The sequence below is a fragment of the Mesoplodon bidens genome (genome assembly GCF_964165515.1).
Source record: "Mesoplodon bidens genome assembly, chromosome: 4".
Lineage (NCBI taxonomy): Eukaryota > Metazoa > Chordata > Mammalia > Artiodactyla > Ziphiidae > Mesoplodon > Mesoplodon bidens.
Genome location: NC_138160.1, coordinates 140878266 through 140894364, shown reverse-complemented (window position 1 = coordinate 140894364; position 16099 = coordinate 140878266). Strand labels below are relative to the sequence as shown.

Here is a 16099-nt window from a genome sequence, read left to right as displayed (position 1 = left end):
ACGCACCTGTGGTCAACTAATCTATGACAAAGGAGGCAAGGATATATAATGGAGAAAAGACAGTCCCTTCAATAAGTGGTGCTGGGAAAACTGGACAGCTACATGTAAAAGAATGAAATTAGAACACTCCCTAACACCATACACAAAAACAAACTCAAAATGGATTAAAGACCTGGATGTAAGACCAAACACTATAAAACTCTTAGAGGAAAACGTAGGAAGAAAACTCTTTTTTTTTTGCGGTACGCGGGCCTCTCACTGTTGTGGCCTTTCCCGTTGCAGAGCACAGCCTCCGGACGCGCAGGCTCAGCGGCCATGGCTCACGGGCCCAGCCGCTCCATGGCATGTGGGATCTTCCCGAACCGGGGCACGAATCCGTGTCCCCTGCATCAGCAGGCGGACTCTCAACCACTGCGCCACCAGGGAAGCCCAGAAGAACATTATTTGACATAAATCACAGCAAGATCTTTGTTGACCCACCTCCTAAAGTAATGGAAATAAAAACAAAAATAAATGTAACCTAATGAAACTTAAAAACTTTTGCACAGCAAAGGAAACTATAAACAAGACGAAAAGACAACCCTCAGAATAGGAGAAAATATTTGCAAATGAATCAACGGGCAAAGGATTAATCTCCAAAATATATAAACAGTTCATGCAGCTCAATATTAAAAAAACAACCCAATCAAAAAATGGGCAGAAGACCTAAATAGACATTTCTCTAAAGAAGACATACAGATGACCAAGAGGCACATGAAAAGCTGCTCAGCATCACACATTATTAGAGAAATGAAAATCAAAACTACAATGAGATATCACCTCACACCAGTTAGAATGGGCATCATCAGAAAATCTACAAACAACAAATGCTGGAGAGGGTGTGGAGAAAAGGGAGCCCTCTTGCACTGTTGGTGGGAATGTAAATTGTTACAGCCACTGTGGAGAACAGCATGGAGGTTCCTTAAGAAACTAAAAATAGAATTACCATATGACCCAGCAATCCCACTACTGGGCATATACCCAGGGAAAACCATAATTCAAAAGGACACATGCACCCCAATGGTTCATTGCAGCACTATTTCCAATAGCTAGGTTATGGAAGCAACCTAAATGCCCATCAACAGATGAAGATGTGGTACATATATACAGTGGAATATTAGCCATAAAAAGGAATGAAATTGGGTCACTTGTAGAGATGTGGATGGACCTAGAGACTGTCATACAGAGTGAAGTAAGTCAGAAAGAGAAAAACAAATATCGTATATTAACGCATATATGTGGAATCTAGAAAAATGGTACAGATGAACCAGTTTGCAAGGCAGAAATAGAGACACAGATGTAGAGAGCAAACGTATGGACACCAAGGGGGGAAAGCGGGGGGTGGGATGGTGGTGGTGGTGGGATGAATTGGGAGATTAGGATTGACATATATACACTAATATGTATAAGATAGATAACTAATAAGAACCTGCTGTATAAAAAATAATATTAAAATAAAAATTTTTTAAAAGTGGAAAATTACCATTAAGCAAACACACAGGAATAATTGTTGCAATCAAGAATCATCAATGGGCTTCCCTGGTGGTGCAGTGGTTAAGAATCCGCCTACCATTGCAGAGGACACGGGTTCAAGCCCTGGTCCGGGAAGATCCCACATGCCACGAAGCAACTAAGCCTGTGCGCCACAACTACTGAGCCTGTGCTCTAGAGCCCGCAAGCCACAACTAGAGAAAATCCGCGTGCAGCAACGAAGACCCAACACAGCCAAAAATAAATAAATAAAAAAAATTTTTAAATCATCAATAGATGCTAAAATTAGAGGTTTACGGTATGATGAGAAACAAGATATTTGGTCAAGAAGTACCTGTCCCCAAGATACCTATTCATTACAAAGGGAAAACTAGTAAATTTACCATGGGGATGTCTGTCAGATAAATGATCAAAGATGACAGCAGTAATGAGACATAGTCCCCAAAATATAATTTATTCACTGTGAAGTCCCCTGCTTTCATTTTCCTTGTTATACTTGAAAGTTGCTAAGACAGTAGTATTTTTTTTTAATTTTATTTATTCATTTTTGCTGTGTTGGGTCTTCGTTTCTGTGCGAGGGCTTTCTCTAGTTGTGGCAAGTGGGGGCCACTCTTCATCACGGTGTGCGGGCCTCTCACTATCGCGGCCTCTCTTGTTGCGGAGCACAGGCTCCAGACGCGCAGGCTCAGTAGTTCTGGCTCACGGGCCTAGTTGCTCCGCGGCCTGTGGGATCTTCCCGGACCGGGGCACAAACCCGTGTCCCCTGCATCGCCAAGCAGATTCTCAACCACTGCGCCACCAGGGAAGCCCAAGACAGTAGTATTAAATGTTCTCACCACACACAAAAAAAGGATAATTAGGTGATGGAGGTGTTAACCAATCCTATGGTGGTAATCATTTTGTAATATGTGTGTATCACATCATCACGTTTAAACTTACACAATGCTACATGCTAACTGTATCTCAATAACGCTGGAAAAAATTATACACAATCTAGGCTTTTGTTTAAATAAACTGTTTAATTTAGAACAATTTTAGATTTACAGAAAAACTGTGAACATAGTACAGAGAGTTCCCATATACCCCACACCCAGTTTCCCATATTATTAACACCTTGCATTAATATGGTACACTTGTGGCAATTAATGAACTAATATTAAAAATTGTTATTCCTTAAAAAAAAACACAACTAAACATGATCCACTCATAGGCCTCATAAAGATCCTCAGACAGTCACACCCACATATTATGTCCACACTCAGGCAAACATACTTATCCACAGAAACAGAGCTGAAAAACTTGGGCTCGAAGCCCTTTCCTCTAAGCCTTGAAACAGAAAACATCAGATTCCTGAGGCTGACATTTAGTCCTTAATCTAGCCACGCCTGAAGCTGACAATGCTTTTGGAGTTTTCTGTTACGTTAGCTAAATTTTTCCCTTTTTTGCTGGAGCCCATTTAAGTTGGACTTTTTTTTTTTCTTTTTTCTTTTTGGCTTGCAACCAGGGTTCTGGCTGATAGAGATAAATAAGGCTTTTGCCAGGTGAAAAAAAAGGGGGGAGCAGAGGAGGAAGGAGGCACCCCAAGATGGAAGATGGCATTTACAGAGGCCTGGAGATATAAGAAAGCATGGCCTGTGGCTAGCTGTACTATAGCGCGTACAATAGTGTTGGCAGCAGATTGAAGTCAGGCAGAAGGTTCTGAATTGAGTCTGAGCAACTGGAATCTAGTCATTGAGGGCCACCGAATGTTCTTATTTTTTATTTTTTATTTTTATTTTTGGCTGCCTTGGGTCTTCCTTGCTGCGTGTGGGCTTTCTCTAGTTGTGGCGAGCGGGGACTACTCTTTGTTGTAGTGCGCGGGCTTCTCATTGTGGTGTCTTCTCTTGTGGACCATGGGCTCTAGGCCCGCAGGCTTCAGTAGTTGTGGCTCGGAGACCCTAGAGCGCAGGCTCAATAGCTGTGGCGCTCGGGCTCAGTTGCTCTGCCGCTTGTGGGATCTTCCTGGACCAGGGCTCGAACCCATGTATGCAGGCGGATTCTTAACCACTGCGTCACGAGGAAAGCCCCCACCAAATATTCTTTTTTTTTTTTTTTTTTTTTTTTTTTTGCGGTACGCAGGCCTGTCACTGCTGTGGCCTCTCCCGTTGCGGAGCACAGGCTCCGGACACGCAGGCTCAGCGGCCATGGGCCACGGGCCCAGCCGCTCCGCGGCATGTGGGATCTTCCCGGACCGGGGCACGAACCCGTGTCCGCTGCATCGGCAGGGGGACTCTCAACCACTGCGCTCCCAGGGAAGCCCCCACCAAACATTCTTGATCAGGGGAGTTCCACGCTCAGAAATCCCCAGCGGGAGGCAGTGATTGGATGAATAAGTGTATTCCACTCAAACGTGCGAAATACGTGCAGGTGAGGAGACTGAGTCTCAGAGACACCGGTCACCCTGGGGTCCCAGAGACCCCAGTCGGAGCTCGTTGAGCAACTTTGAACTACAACTTCCGGCATGCAATGCGAGAGACTCCTTGTCCTCCTGATTTGCCCCCCGGCTCCAAGCCTGACGATTGGTTGGGTGGGCTGCTTGTCAGTTCAAAGTCGGGTTTTGATTGGTCGGGTTCCGAGCTGTGCTCCGAGCTCCAGGCCCATGGGTCCCAGCACAGCGCTCCTGCAGGCAACATGGTAAGCCGGCAACTCTTAGCATGGGGGGCCCTGAGGGGCTAGGGGTTCCGCCGAGGGGGGTCCAGGGAGACACCGAGGAGACCGGGATCCCTTTGTGGGCACTGAGGCCTCTGAGGGATTTGGGATCGCGCTGAGGGCCGTGTTTCCCTGTCTGAGGTCAGGGTCTCACTGCGGGACCTATGAGGGGGTCGGGGGTTGTACAAGGGAACTGGAAGGCCTTGAATGTTCTGGGCTTCTGACAAGTCCCTCGGGGGCCCTCTAGGGGCCTGGGGTCCTGCTGAGGGTGTCGTCCCGTAGAGGGTACTGGGGATCTGAACACCTTCGGAGCCCCGTGAGGGAGATCTGGGGTCCCCCGGGGCCCACTCTGGGGATGGTGTCCTGCGGGAGCGTGGGGGCCACGCCGACAGGGTCCATCGGGGCTCCCTACGGGTGTGGGGTGTGCCGAAGGACCAGGGAGAATCCTGAGAGGAGGGGGCCATGCGGAGGGGATCTGGGTGGGCTCAAGGCGGGGGGAGGGCCCCAGAGTTGGAGACAGCACAATTGGAACCCTCAGGTCTCACGTGGTTCTGGGTCCAACCCATTGAGTTTATTCTTCAAGCTTAGCCCGGCCCCTGTGGGTCAGGCTGGTGCTGGACGAGGGCGGAGACCCCCCAGCCCCTAGGACTGGACAGAGGGAGAGACAGGATGGAGGGGCCAGGAAGGCGGCCTGACCTTGCTTGGGGTGGGGGGGTGACCCCGAGGAGGGGCGCTGGAGGTGGGTCTGAAGTAAGAGCATTGATGGAAGGAACTGATGAAAGTGGATGTCGTTCCAGGGTGCGGGACGTTGTGGGAGGTGAGGGGAAGGGCTCTCAGAAAGACGGAGGATTCTGGGATCACAGATCCAGGGAAGAGCTTTGAGCAGGGGAGGGACATGGGCTGATGGGATGCTTCAGAGATCTTTGGAGATCTGCATAGCGTGGACCCTAAGACTGGAGGCTGCTGGGGGCGGGCGATGAGAAACATCCCTGGACGGACCTCGGGAGCCTTAGGTGGAGGGATGCATGTCTTCCCCCCTTCCCTTCTCTTCCTTCTTCATCCTTCCTCCCTCTTCTTCTCCCTTCCTCTCTCTCCCTCTCCTTCCTTTCTAACGTCCTTCCTCTCCAAGTGCTGGGATCGCAGTTTGAACCATGGGTCTCCTCCCTGGGAGGTGTCCGAGGGTAATGGGGTCGGCGATGGAGAGCCCGGGGGTCTGGGAGGGTCTCTGAGACCCGAATGGTTGGGCGCAGAGGACGCCGGGGGAGAGAGCCGGGTTGGTCCTGAGCTGGGTCCGCCTGGCCTTGTGGGCTGAGGAGCGGAGTTGGACGTTTACCATGAGACTGGGAAGGGCCTGGGCCGCCTGGAGGAGCCGAAAGCCGTGTCCACGGGAGTGATGGGTGGGTGCTGGGGCCTCCAGGGAAGGGCCTGGAGGAGGCATGGTCTGCGAGCTCGGCAGAGAGTTTCTGCCAGGGGATGATGGGTCACTGTCTGGAGAGCCAGGGAGACTGGGGAGCAGCTGCTGGGAGGTGCTGGGTTTCCAGGGAGGAGTGGAGGAGGGGTCCTGGGAGGAAGGGCGGGGCCGCTTCGAGGGGCCCAACTGTGCTCTGGGTCATTAATGCCTGCTAGCCAGTCTGCACTTGGGTGGGGGGCGGGTGAGCAGTGAGACCAGAAAGATGACGCCCCACCTCATTACTGAAAAAACGTTCCTGGTCTCAGTTTACAAGTCACAGCATAAAGAAAATATCCTATTAGTCTTTTATTTATTTATTTATTTATTTATTTATAATAATTTTTTTTTTTCCGATATGCGGGCCTCTCACTGTTGTGACCTCTCCCGTTGCGGAGCACAGGCTCCAGACGCGCAGGCTCAGCGGCCATGGCTCACGGGCCCAGCCACTCCACGGCATGTGGGATCTTCCCGGACCGGGGCACGAACCCGTGTCCCCTGCATCGGCAGGCGGATTCTCAACCACTGTGCCACCAGGGAAGCCCAGTCTTTTATTTTAATGATGGATTTCTCAGCAGTCATTCTGAATTACAGTGCTAGGCCCGATAGCCATCACATTAGAGCTTTCCCTATTAAAGTTAGCTTATTTTTGCCTGATTAAAGGATAATTTTAACAATTAGTTTTAATATTAATGTAATCTTTATTTCATTTTAGTTGTTAATACCATAATAGTAGCAGACAGCCCTTCTGAGCACTTAATTTTACATAATTACTGAAAGCAAATTGGTATTTACTGCATTCAAGCAGGAAAACCCAGCTTCAGACTGATTACCAAAAACATTTTTTCTAAAACGTTTTAAAATAAGTATATGAAAATGTGTTATGAATTGTTGTTTAAAAGTTTGTTAGTAGAACTTGGTAAGAAAATTCCTAATTAAAAAAAGTCATCCCACTCAAACGTGTAAGTCTTTATCCTGAAAGAGGTAGTGGGCCAGAAATAGACCGCTTTCCTCCTTGGTTGATTACAAAGGGAGGGAGAGGGAGAGAGGGTGACTTCAATTATCAGGGATAATTTAAGATGGGAAAGACTTGGGGGACAGAGCCACCTGGGTGAACGTTGAAACTACAAGCTCACCTGAGACACAGTTACAAAAACTGCGTCCGTGGGACCGTGGGAGAAGAGCGCTTCCACTGGGTGTGCCCGGCTCGTTGTAGGTCCAGAAGGTGGTCGTGAGAGTACACAAAACAAAATAGGAAGCACCCCATTTCCAGATGAGGAAAACTGAGGCTTGGGGAGATTTAAATCCTTAGCACAAGGAGGAAAGCGAGCCCCAGTGTCTGCTCCAGCACGTGCTCTCCGCCGCTCCATACCCCAGCCAGGTGGTGGGGAGGGACGTGCGTTTTGCTGGGGCTCCCAGGGTTGGGTCTGAGCCCACCCCAGGACCTTTCCCCAAGAAGCAGCTTGAGCCAGGGTGGCCCTGCCTCTGCCACCTGGCCCCAGAGTCTCTATAAATAGCCGGGCTTCCGAGGCGTGAGCTTGTGATCCTCTGGCTGGCACTGCCCTTCATGTTTCCTCCCCCCAGGCTGTCCTTGGAGTGCAGCTGGTGGTGACGTTGCTCACTGCCACCCTCATGCATAGGCTTGCACCACACTGCTCCTTCGCGCGCTGGCTGCTCTGCAATGGCAGGTGAGCCACACCCCCTCCCCGGGCGGTGGGCGGAGCCCCTAAGGCCCCGCCCTCCCCGGTTTTTCTCCTAGCCCCGCCTCAAGCCCTGCAAGGCGAGGTTTTTTTGTTTTGTTTAAAAAAAAGAAAACAACCAACTTTGTTGAGGTGTAATTGACGTACAATAATCTGAAAATATTTGAAGTACACCGTTGGATCAATTTTGACAGATTGTACACATCGCTGAGGCCATCTCCGCACTCAGAAGAGCAGCTGCTTCCCCCACTCCTGCTCTCCTTCATCCCTACTCTAGCTGTAGATCTGTTTCCCGAAACTCTTTTTGTCCCGGTTTGGGTTTCGGACCCTTTCTGAGAATCTGGTGGAAATTGTGAACTCTCTAGGGCAATTCACATGGCAGTTCCTTTCCTGACTGCCTGTCTCTGCCCTCAGTCTCTTCCGATACAAGCACCCTTCCGAGGAAGAGCTTCGGGCCCTGGCCGGGAAGCAGAGGCCCAGAGGCAGGAAGGAGCGGTGAGTGAACCCCCAGCCTTAGGTAAGTGGCTCCCTTCCAGGGGAGGCCATGAGGGCACAGGGCCTTCCCTGCCCACTTCCAGGCACTGCTCTGGGCACAGGAGAATTGGGGACACCCCAGGCTGAGGAGATGGTCACTGTCATTCACTGGTTGCCTCCAGTTGGCGTCTAATGCTTATTGGAAGTTTGCTCTGGGCCAGCCCTATGGGTGGGTGGTGGCCACACCCTGGCATTCAGAGGACACCCAGGCTCGGGGAGAAGGTACCTCCTAGGCCTCCTGTGCCCTGAGGGTGAAATGGTAGAGCCTCTCAGGCTGGGGTGGGGTGGACCGCCATGGCTGCCTGGGGAAGGGAGGATGGAGGATGCTGTTCTGACACATTTCCCCCCTCCTCCCAGGTGGGCCAATGGCTATAGTGAGGAGAAGCCGTTATCCGTGCCCCGAGACACCCCTTTCCAGCTGGAGACCTGTCCCCTCACAGCCGTTGATGCCCTCGGTAACAGCTGAGTCCCCAACTCCCCTGGCCCTTGGCTCACACCCTGGTGGGGTTGGTGGGGGGAGCATCCTGGGCGGGCTAAGCTGGGGACTCAATTGCATCCTCCCCACAGTCCTGCGCTTCTTCCTGGAGTACCAGTGGTTTGTGGACTTCGCGGTGTACTCGGGTGGCGTGTACCTCTTCACAGAGGCCTACTACTATGTGCTGGGCCCGGCCAAGGAGACCAACATCGCTGTATTCTGGTGCCTGCTCACCATCGCCTTCTCTATGTATCCTTCCTCTTAGCTCCCCAGGTGGGGAAGGTGGAGGCATGTGGAAGCTGGACCCCAGGCTCCTTGTCGCCCCAGAAACTCAGTGGTGTAAAGCAGTCACTATTTTATGTTTTCCTGGGCCGGGGCTCAGCTGTGTTGCCTCATATCTGCTCGAAGTGGGCTTGCCTTTCAGTGGTCTAGCGCAAGCTTCCTCACCACAGCGGCCAGGAAGGAAAAGGGGGCACTGCAGGCCTCCTGAGGCTTTGCCTGAAGTCGGTCCACCCAACCCCTGTCCATTCTCTGGGTCAAAGCAACTCAGCAGTCCAGAACAGATGCAGGGGCTGGCAAAGAGATGTCCCTTCTGTAATTTTTTTAGGAAGCTGCATAGAGAGCAGAGAGGCAAAACTGTGACTTTGAGGACCCAAGTCGTAGACAATGTCCTTGTGGAATGGGCTTGCAAAGAAGGGCAGATTGGAGATAGAGACTGGTATCTACACTCTAGACTCTCAGAGGAGCAGGAAACTCAGGAGCTGTGAATTCAGCCAGGAGGCTGAGTGGGTCAGGGAGACTTGACCTCCTGACAGACAGACAGAGACAGAGTTGGCCATTTCTAACTGACCACAGGCAGTGTGATGAGGCCAAGCTGGAGGCCTGGCTCAGGACTGCCCACTGGCTGGTGACACAGGCCTGAGTAGCAGTGAGCCTTGTGTCCTGGGCTTGCCCGGCAGCTCACTCCTCTGCCTCCCAGGACTCCAAGCCTGAACTTCCACGTTTGTGCTCTGGAGTCGGGGGGTCACTGGTTGGGGGGGTGGAAGGGGGAGGGGTCACTACAGGCACTGGGGGCCTCCTTAGCCCTGCCCCCAGCAAGGTGTTCCTGACCGTGACCCGGCTGTACTTCAGTGCAGAGGAGGGGGGCGAGCGCTCAGTTTGCCTAACCTTCGCCTTCCTCTTCCTCCTTCTGGCCATGCTGGTGCAGGTGGTGCCAGAGGAGACCCTTGAGCTGGGCCTGGAGCCAGGTATGTGCAGTCTGGGGGCTGGGGTTTTTGCTGCAGTCTGGGGCCTGGGGTTTAAGCCTCATGGGTTATTGCTGTCAGTGTTTTCTTTATGTATTTTGAGGCTAATTGACAGGGTGTTTACAAGTTTAAAATTGCTACGTCTTCCTGGCAAATCAACCATTTTTTTCATGATGTATGGACCCATTTTGATTCTAATAATACTTCCGTCTTAGTCTAGTTTGTCTGGTATTAATATAGCCTTTCCAGCTTTCTTCCTTCCTTTCTTCCTCCCTCCCTCCCTCCCTTCCTTCTTTCCTTCTTCCTTCTTTTCTTTTTTTTTTTTTTTTGCGGTACGCGGGCCTCTCACTGTCGTGGCCTCTCCCGTTGCGGAGCACAGGCTCCGGACACGCAGGCCTAGCGGCCACGGCTCACAGGCCCAGCCGCTCCGCGGCATGTGGGATCTTCCCGGATCGGGGCACGAACTCGTGTCCCCTGCCTCGGCAAGTGGACTCTCAACCACTGCGCCACCAGGGAAGCCCCCTTCTTTTCTTTTTAAGTTGGTATATACTTGACATATTATATTAGTTTCAGGTGTACAACATAATGATTCAATATTTGTGTATACTGCAAAATGAGCACCACAATAAGTCTAGTTAACATCCATCACCACACAGTTACAATTTTTTCTTCTTGTGATGAGAACTTTAAGATCTACTTGCTTAGCAACTTTCAAATATACAATACTACCTTTCTTTTGATTAGTATTTGTTATATCTTTTTGACATCCCTTTACTTTCAACCTTCCAGTGACCTCATGTTGAGGTATGTCTACTTTAAAAAAAAAATAGATATATAGATATAGATATTTTATTTATTTTCTTTATTTTTTAATTTGGCCGTGCTGCATGGCTTGTGGGATCTTGGTTCCATGACCAGGGATTGAACCTGCACCCTCAGCAGTGAAAGCTCAGAGTCCTAACCACTGGACTGCCAGGGAATTCCCTATCTGGATATTTTCCATCAAGTCTGATAGTCTGTATCATTTAACTTCAAAGTTTAATCCACTTACATTTATTGTGATTTCTGACATATTTGGCCTTGTCTCTACCATCTTACATTTTCACTTTCTATTTGTTCTTTTTCTTTTGTGCTCTTGACAGTGGCTGCCAGCTTAATTGTCCTTCCTTTTAGGTGATCTGTCATAACTTCTGACTGCTTTGTGAACTCTTTGTTTTTGGTATTCTGCAGTTTTGCCAGTGTGTCTAGGTATGGATTTCTTTGTATTTATCTGGTTTTATATACTTTGTATGTATCATCCATTCTGCAGACTTCTCAGTCAATAATTCCCTTTCAATATCTCTTCTCCTTCATTCTCTCTCTTCTCTCCCTTTGGGGTTCAGACTTGACTTATATTGAACTTCCTACTCTGTCCTCCTTATCTCTTAATCTTCCATCACATTTCCCACCTTCCTGTCTTTCTGAGTCAGAATCTGAGTGATTTCTTCAGATCCAATTCATTAGTTCCTCCTTTGGCTCCTTCTAAGATGCTGTTTAACAACTTATCACTTCAATAATTATATTTTCCTTTTGGAAGAGCTTAACTGGTACCTTTGTAAATCCACCTGGTCCTCTGAGGTAGTCTCATGTCACCTGTTCTGCGATTCCAACTTTTATTTTCCTCAGGCATTGCACACAGAAGCCTTGGGGTCTAAACTTGTCCTTTGTTTTTTTTTCTCCTGACTCACCTTTATGGTAATTTGTTGTCTTGTGTGTTTGGTGATTTTGGTTGTGAACTCACATTATTTGCTTTTACTCCGTGGAAAATGTGGGGGCCTGAACTGAGAATTCTTTCCAGGACTTTGATTTCCTCCTGTGGAGCCCTTCATGACCCTCCAGCCTCGGGGAAGCTCAGACTCAGTGCCCTCCACCCCCATGTCCCTCAGTCCAGTCAAGGGTGTCTGTCTAGCACATTCTCCTGAGCTTCACATAACTGGAGAACAAAATTGTCCTCACGCTTGTCACAGGGCCTGGCTGCCAATAGTGTGTTCCTACCTGGGGAACAAAAGGATGTCTGGGAGGGGGGCAGAGTAGGCTCTGAGGCCCCAGGGGTCTATTTTAGACACCACCCTCTCTTTGTCTTCCCCAGGCCTGGCCAGTATGACCCAGAACTTGGAGCCACTTCTGAAGACACAGGGCTGGGACTGGGCGTGAGTCCTGGGAAGGGAGGGGGAGCAGCGGCATGCTGCGACCTGCAGGCAGGGTGCTGACCTGCCGCGGGGCCCTGACCCTTCTCTTTTTCCCAGTCTTCCTTTGGTCAAGCTGGCCATCCGCGTGGGGCTGGCGGCAGTGGGCTCCATGCTGGGTGCCTTCCTCACCTTCCCAGGCCTGCGGCTGGCCCAGACCCACCATGATGCACTGACCATGTCGGAAGACCGGCCCATGCTGCAGTTACGTGGGGGACCGGGTGGATGGAGCGTTAGGGTGCCTAGGGGAGGGGCTGGTGGGGATGGTGGGTGCCCAAGCCTACCCGCTCTGCGCCCTTGCCCCCAGGTTCCTTCTGCACACCAGCTTCCTGTCCCCCCTGTTTGTCCTGTGGCTCTGGACCAAGCCCATGGCGCGGGACTTCCTGCACCAGGCTCCCTTTGGGAGCACGTCCTTTTCTCTGTGCGTATGGAAGTGGGAGGCAGGGCAGCTGGGGCCCCCTCTGGCTACTCCAGACTCTGAGGCTAAGGGAGGAGTGGGTCCTGGGAGAGGATCCTGGGGCAGAGGGCAGCCTCACTAGCCCCCTCGCCCCTCTCGGCGCAGGCTGTCCGACTCGGCCTTCGACTCGCTGCGTCTCTGGATGCTGGTGGCACTGTGCCTGCTGCGGCTGGCGGTGACCCGGCCCCACCTGCAGGCCTACCTGTGTCTGGCCAAAGCTCGAGTGGAGCAGCTGCGGCGGGAGGCCGGCCGCATCGAGGCCCGAGAGATCCAACGGCGGGTACCGGCGCGGGCGTGGAGGGAACCTGGGCCTCAGGGAGGGGTTCCCTGTCCCTCAGGCGTGGGGTTACCCGGAGCCCGAAGGTCCCCTGCTGCAGCCACTGCTACCTGTCCACCAGGTGGTGCGGGTGTACTGCTACGTGACAGTTGTGAGCCTGCAGTACCTGACTCCGCTCATCCTCACACTCAACTGCACGCTGCTGCTCAAGACTCTGGGTGAGAACCCGCCTGGGCGACGGCGGGGGCGGGGCCTGGAGTTGGAGCGGGGCGGGGCTGAGCCTGGAGCGCGGGGCTGAGCCTGGAGCGAGGGGCTGGAGTTGTAGTTGGGTGGGGGAGGGGAGGGGAGGGCCGGAGATTGAGCGAGGCGGGGGCGGGGCCTGGCTATAGAGGGGGCGGGGCGGAGGCTGGAGGGCCCTGAGATGGGGCGAGGTCAGAGGCGGAGCCTGGGGTGGGGCCCGAAGATGTGGTGCGGCAGAGCCTGGGGTAGCCGAGGTGGTGGAAGGAGGCAGAGTCTGGGCAGAGGCGGGTGAGTGTCAGCATGGGTTGGGGTCCTGGAGGCCAACTCCGCCTGCGCCTCCGCCCATCCCTCCCTCCACCCTGTTTCTCTCGCAGGCGGCTACTCCTGGGGCCTGGGCCCCGTCTCCCCGCTGTCCCCCACCCCGTCCTCAGCCCGCGATGGCCCGGTCGGCCCCGAGGAGGACGAGGCCCAGCAGACCGTGGCCCTGATCGCCGGGGTCCTGGGCAGCCTGCTCACGCCACTCTTCCTCCGCGGCGTCCTCGCCTTCCTCATCTGGTGGATCGCCACCTGCCAACTGCTCTCCAGCCTCTTCGGCCTGTACTTCCACCAGCATCTGGCGGGCTCCTAGCCCGCCTGCAGACACTCCTGCAGCCCCAAGGTCTGGTCCTTGGCCAGCGGGGGGCGGGCCACCCACTCAGTGTCCCCAGGTGCAATGTGGTCCTGGGAGTCCCAGATGCGTCCGCTGTGCCAGTCCCCTTCACTGCATGCCTGAGCCGTGGTCACGCCTTGGACCCTGAGCTTCTGCCTAGAAACTGATTCCCCAGGCCCAGCGGCAGAGGGTCCCACGGCCAGCCATTGTTCCCAGATTGCACGTGCCCAGTTTGACTGCAGTGGGGGTGGGCGTGGGGGTGGGAGGGGGCACTCTTCTGAACAAATAAAGGAGCAAGCCGATTTTTTAAAAATTAATTTAATTTATTTATTTTTGGCTGCTTTGGTTCTTTGTTACTGTGCACAGGCTTTCTCTAGTTGTGGCGAGCGGGTGCTACTCTTGGTTGTGGTGTGTGGGCTTCTCATTGTGGTGGTTTCTCGTTGCAGAGCGTGGGCTCTAGGCACGTGGGCTCAGTAGTTGTGGCTCGCGGGCTCTAGAGTGCAGGCTCAGTAGTTGTGTCACACGGACTTAATTACTCTGCGGCATGTGGGATCCTCCGGGACCAGGGCTCGAACCGGTGTCCCCTGCATTGGCAGGTGGATTCTTAATCACTGCACCACCAGGGAAGCCCGAGCAAGCCGCTTTTTACAAAAAGGATCCAGGCGGTTTGGGAGGCGGCTTTCTGCATCCTGTCAGGTTAAGTGGTGCAGGCTGGGTGGGGAGTCCGGGGCTTCAGTGCTGAAAGAAGAGAATGATGGAGGGAGAGCATAGCAAAGGCCTGGGAGGAAGAAACGAAGAGAGAATGAAAGGGGGTGAGAAGAAATGGACCAAGGGTGAGAAGTGAGAGAAATGGGGGGAGAGGGAGGTGGGTGAGCCCATGGTACTGGGCAGGGGGCCATGGGGGATACCGCCCTCTTCCACAAGTACAGAGGGACTGCTTTCTTATCAAGGTCACACACAGCAAATGGGCACATTGTTGAGGCCATGGTGACCCAGGAGAAGGAGGACGAGGGTCCATCACCGACTGGCGTTTTCCTGTAGCTGTGGCCATGCGGTGGGAAACCCGTGTGCGTGCACGTGTGTATTCTAATGTACGTGTTGTTAAAATCCAACTGAGTACATTTTAAAGATCTTATTGGCTTTATATAACAATTCATGAATCGGGCTGCATCCAAGCCAGCAGATAGAAAGGAGTTCTGAGGAGCTGTATAAAAGACTTTTGTAAGGCAGAAGGGAGTGGGAACAAGGAAGTTATATTAGCGAAAAGTGGACTTGTGGCAAGGTCCCTTTCCTTTAGGGGATGGCAGCTGTCTATCAGGTAGATCACCTCACTCGTGCTGATCAGGCGTTTCTGATTGACTGGTTTCAGAGTCCATTTCTGGACGAGCTGAAACTGTAATTAAGTCTCGGTTTGGTGACATAAGCCTTAGCATAAGTGACTCCATTTTGAGCCCGTCTTGTTTTTTTCAAAATGTAATCTTTTAGCATATGTAAAATGTACATTAAGAATAAAAAAGACAAGGTGGGACTAACCTGGTGGTCCAGTGGTAAAGAATACGCCTACCAATGCAGGGGACGTGGGTTCGACCCCTGGTCGGGGAACTAAGATCCCGCATGCTGTGGGGCAACTAAGCCTGCACGCCACAACTACTGAGCTCACACGCCTCAACTAGAGAGCCGGCGTGCTGCAAACAACAGAGCCCACGTGCCCTGGAGCCTGCAGGCCACAACTAGAGAGAAGCCCACGCACCGCAACGAAGAGCCCGTGTGCTGCAACGTAAGATCCTGCATGCCTCAACAAGATACAGCGTGCTGCAACTAAGACCCAACGCAGCCAAATAAATAAATTAATAAATAAATATTTTTTAAAAAAAGACTAAAGAAGACAAAGCAAAGCCATTTCCCTCACCAGGATGGAAGCCAAGGGCCTAAGTGATGGTGTGGGACCCAGCATAGCTGCCCAGCCAATGCGGCGTGCGTGACCCACCTTGGGGCCTTGCGCTTTGCTCCGGGCTCCCTCGCCTGTGTGTGTCACCTGAGGGGAGAAGCGCCCTCACCAACCTCTCCTCCCAAGCCCAGCTGCCCCACTGATTTGCTACATATCTTGTACAAGAACCACTAATAGGGAGCATGATTTCACTTAGGGAAGTGAGGTTATAACCAGACACCCGAAGAAAATGCTGACGTGTGGGGCGGGGGAGCTGGGAATGCTGTTGTCCTGGCCCCTAGACAGGTGTTTGACTTTTGAAACTTTGGGCTTCTGTTGCGTGGATAAAAATGAAAAGTGTGTGGGCTTCCCTGGTGGCGCAGTGGTTGAGTCCGCCTGCCGATGCAGGGGAAACGGGTTCGTGCCCTGGTCTGGGAGGATCCCACATGCCGCGGAGCGGCTGGGCCCGTGAGCCGTGGCCGCTGGGCCTGTGCGTCCGGAGCCTGTGCTCCGCGACGGGAGAGGCCACAACAGTGAGAGGCCCACATACCGCAAAAAAAAAAAAAATGAAAAGTGTGTTAAACACAAGGCTTAAGGAGAACTAAATGCATCCTCTTGTGTTGATCCTTCTCAAAACGCTAGTAAAAGTATAGAGGCTACAGAACATTCCGAAGGTGGGAATTAAGAGAGGAGCCACAATTGATTG

The 16099-nt window shown here is 52.3% G+C and overlaps 1 protein-coding gene across 2 annotated transcripts; it reads left to right on the top strand.

Annotated features, from left to right (window-relative positions):
* The first annotated feature begins 4147 nt into the window (after positions 1 to 4147).
* TMEM161A (transmembrane protein 161A) lies at positions 4148 to 15750 on the top strand. Of its 2 annotated transcripts, XM_081233074.1 has the most exons (12): positions 4148 to 4203; positions 7250 to 7353; positions 7780 to 7860; positions 8257 to 8354; positions 8467 to 8623; positions 9470 to 9621; positions 11747 to 11807; positions 11904 to 12047; positions 12151 to 12264; positions 12406 to 12580; positions 12699 to 12795; positions 13192 to 15750. In XM_081233074.1, exons 1-12 carry the CDS (start codon positions 4201 to 4203, stop codon positions 13443 to 13445), a joined length of 1440 nt encoding a protein of 479 aa, XP_081089200.1. In that variant the 5' UTR covers positions 4148 to 4200; the 3' UTR covers positions 13446 to 15750. The 2 variants fall into 2 exon arrangements, with proteins under 2 accessions (XP_081089200.1, XP_081089201.1); XM_081233075.1 differs by lacking the exon at positions 7250 to 7353 and having other exon boundaries at positions 4154 to 4203.
* Positions 15751 to 16099: the final 349 nt, after the last annotated feature.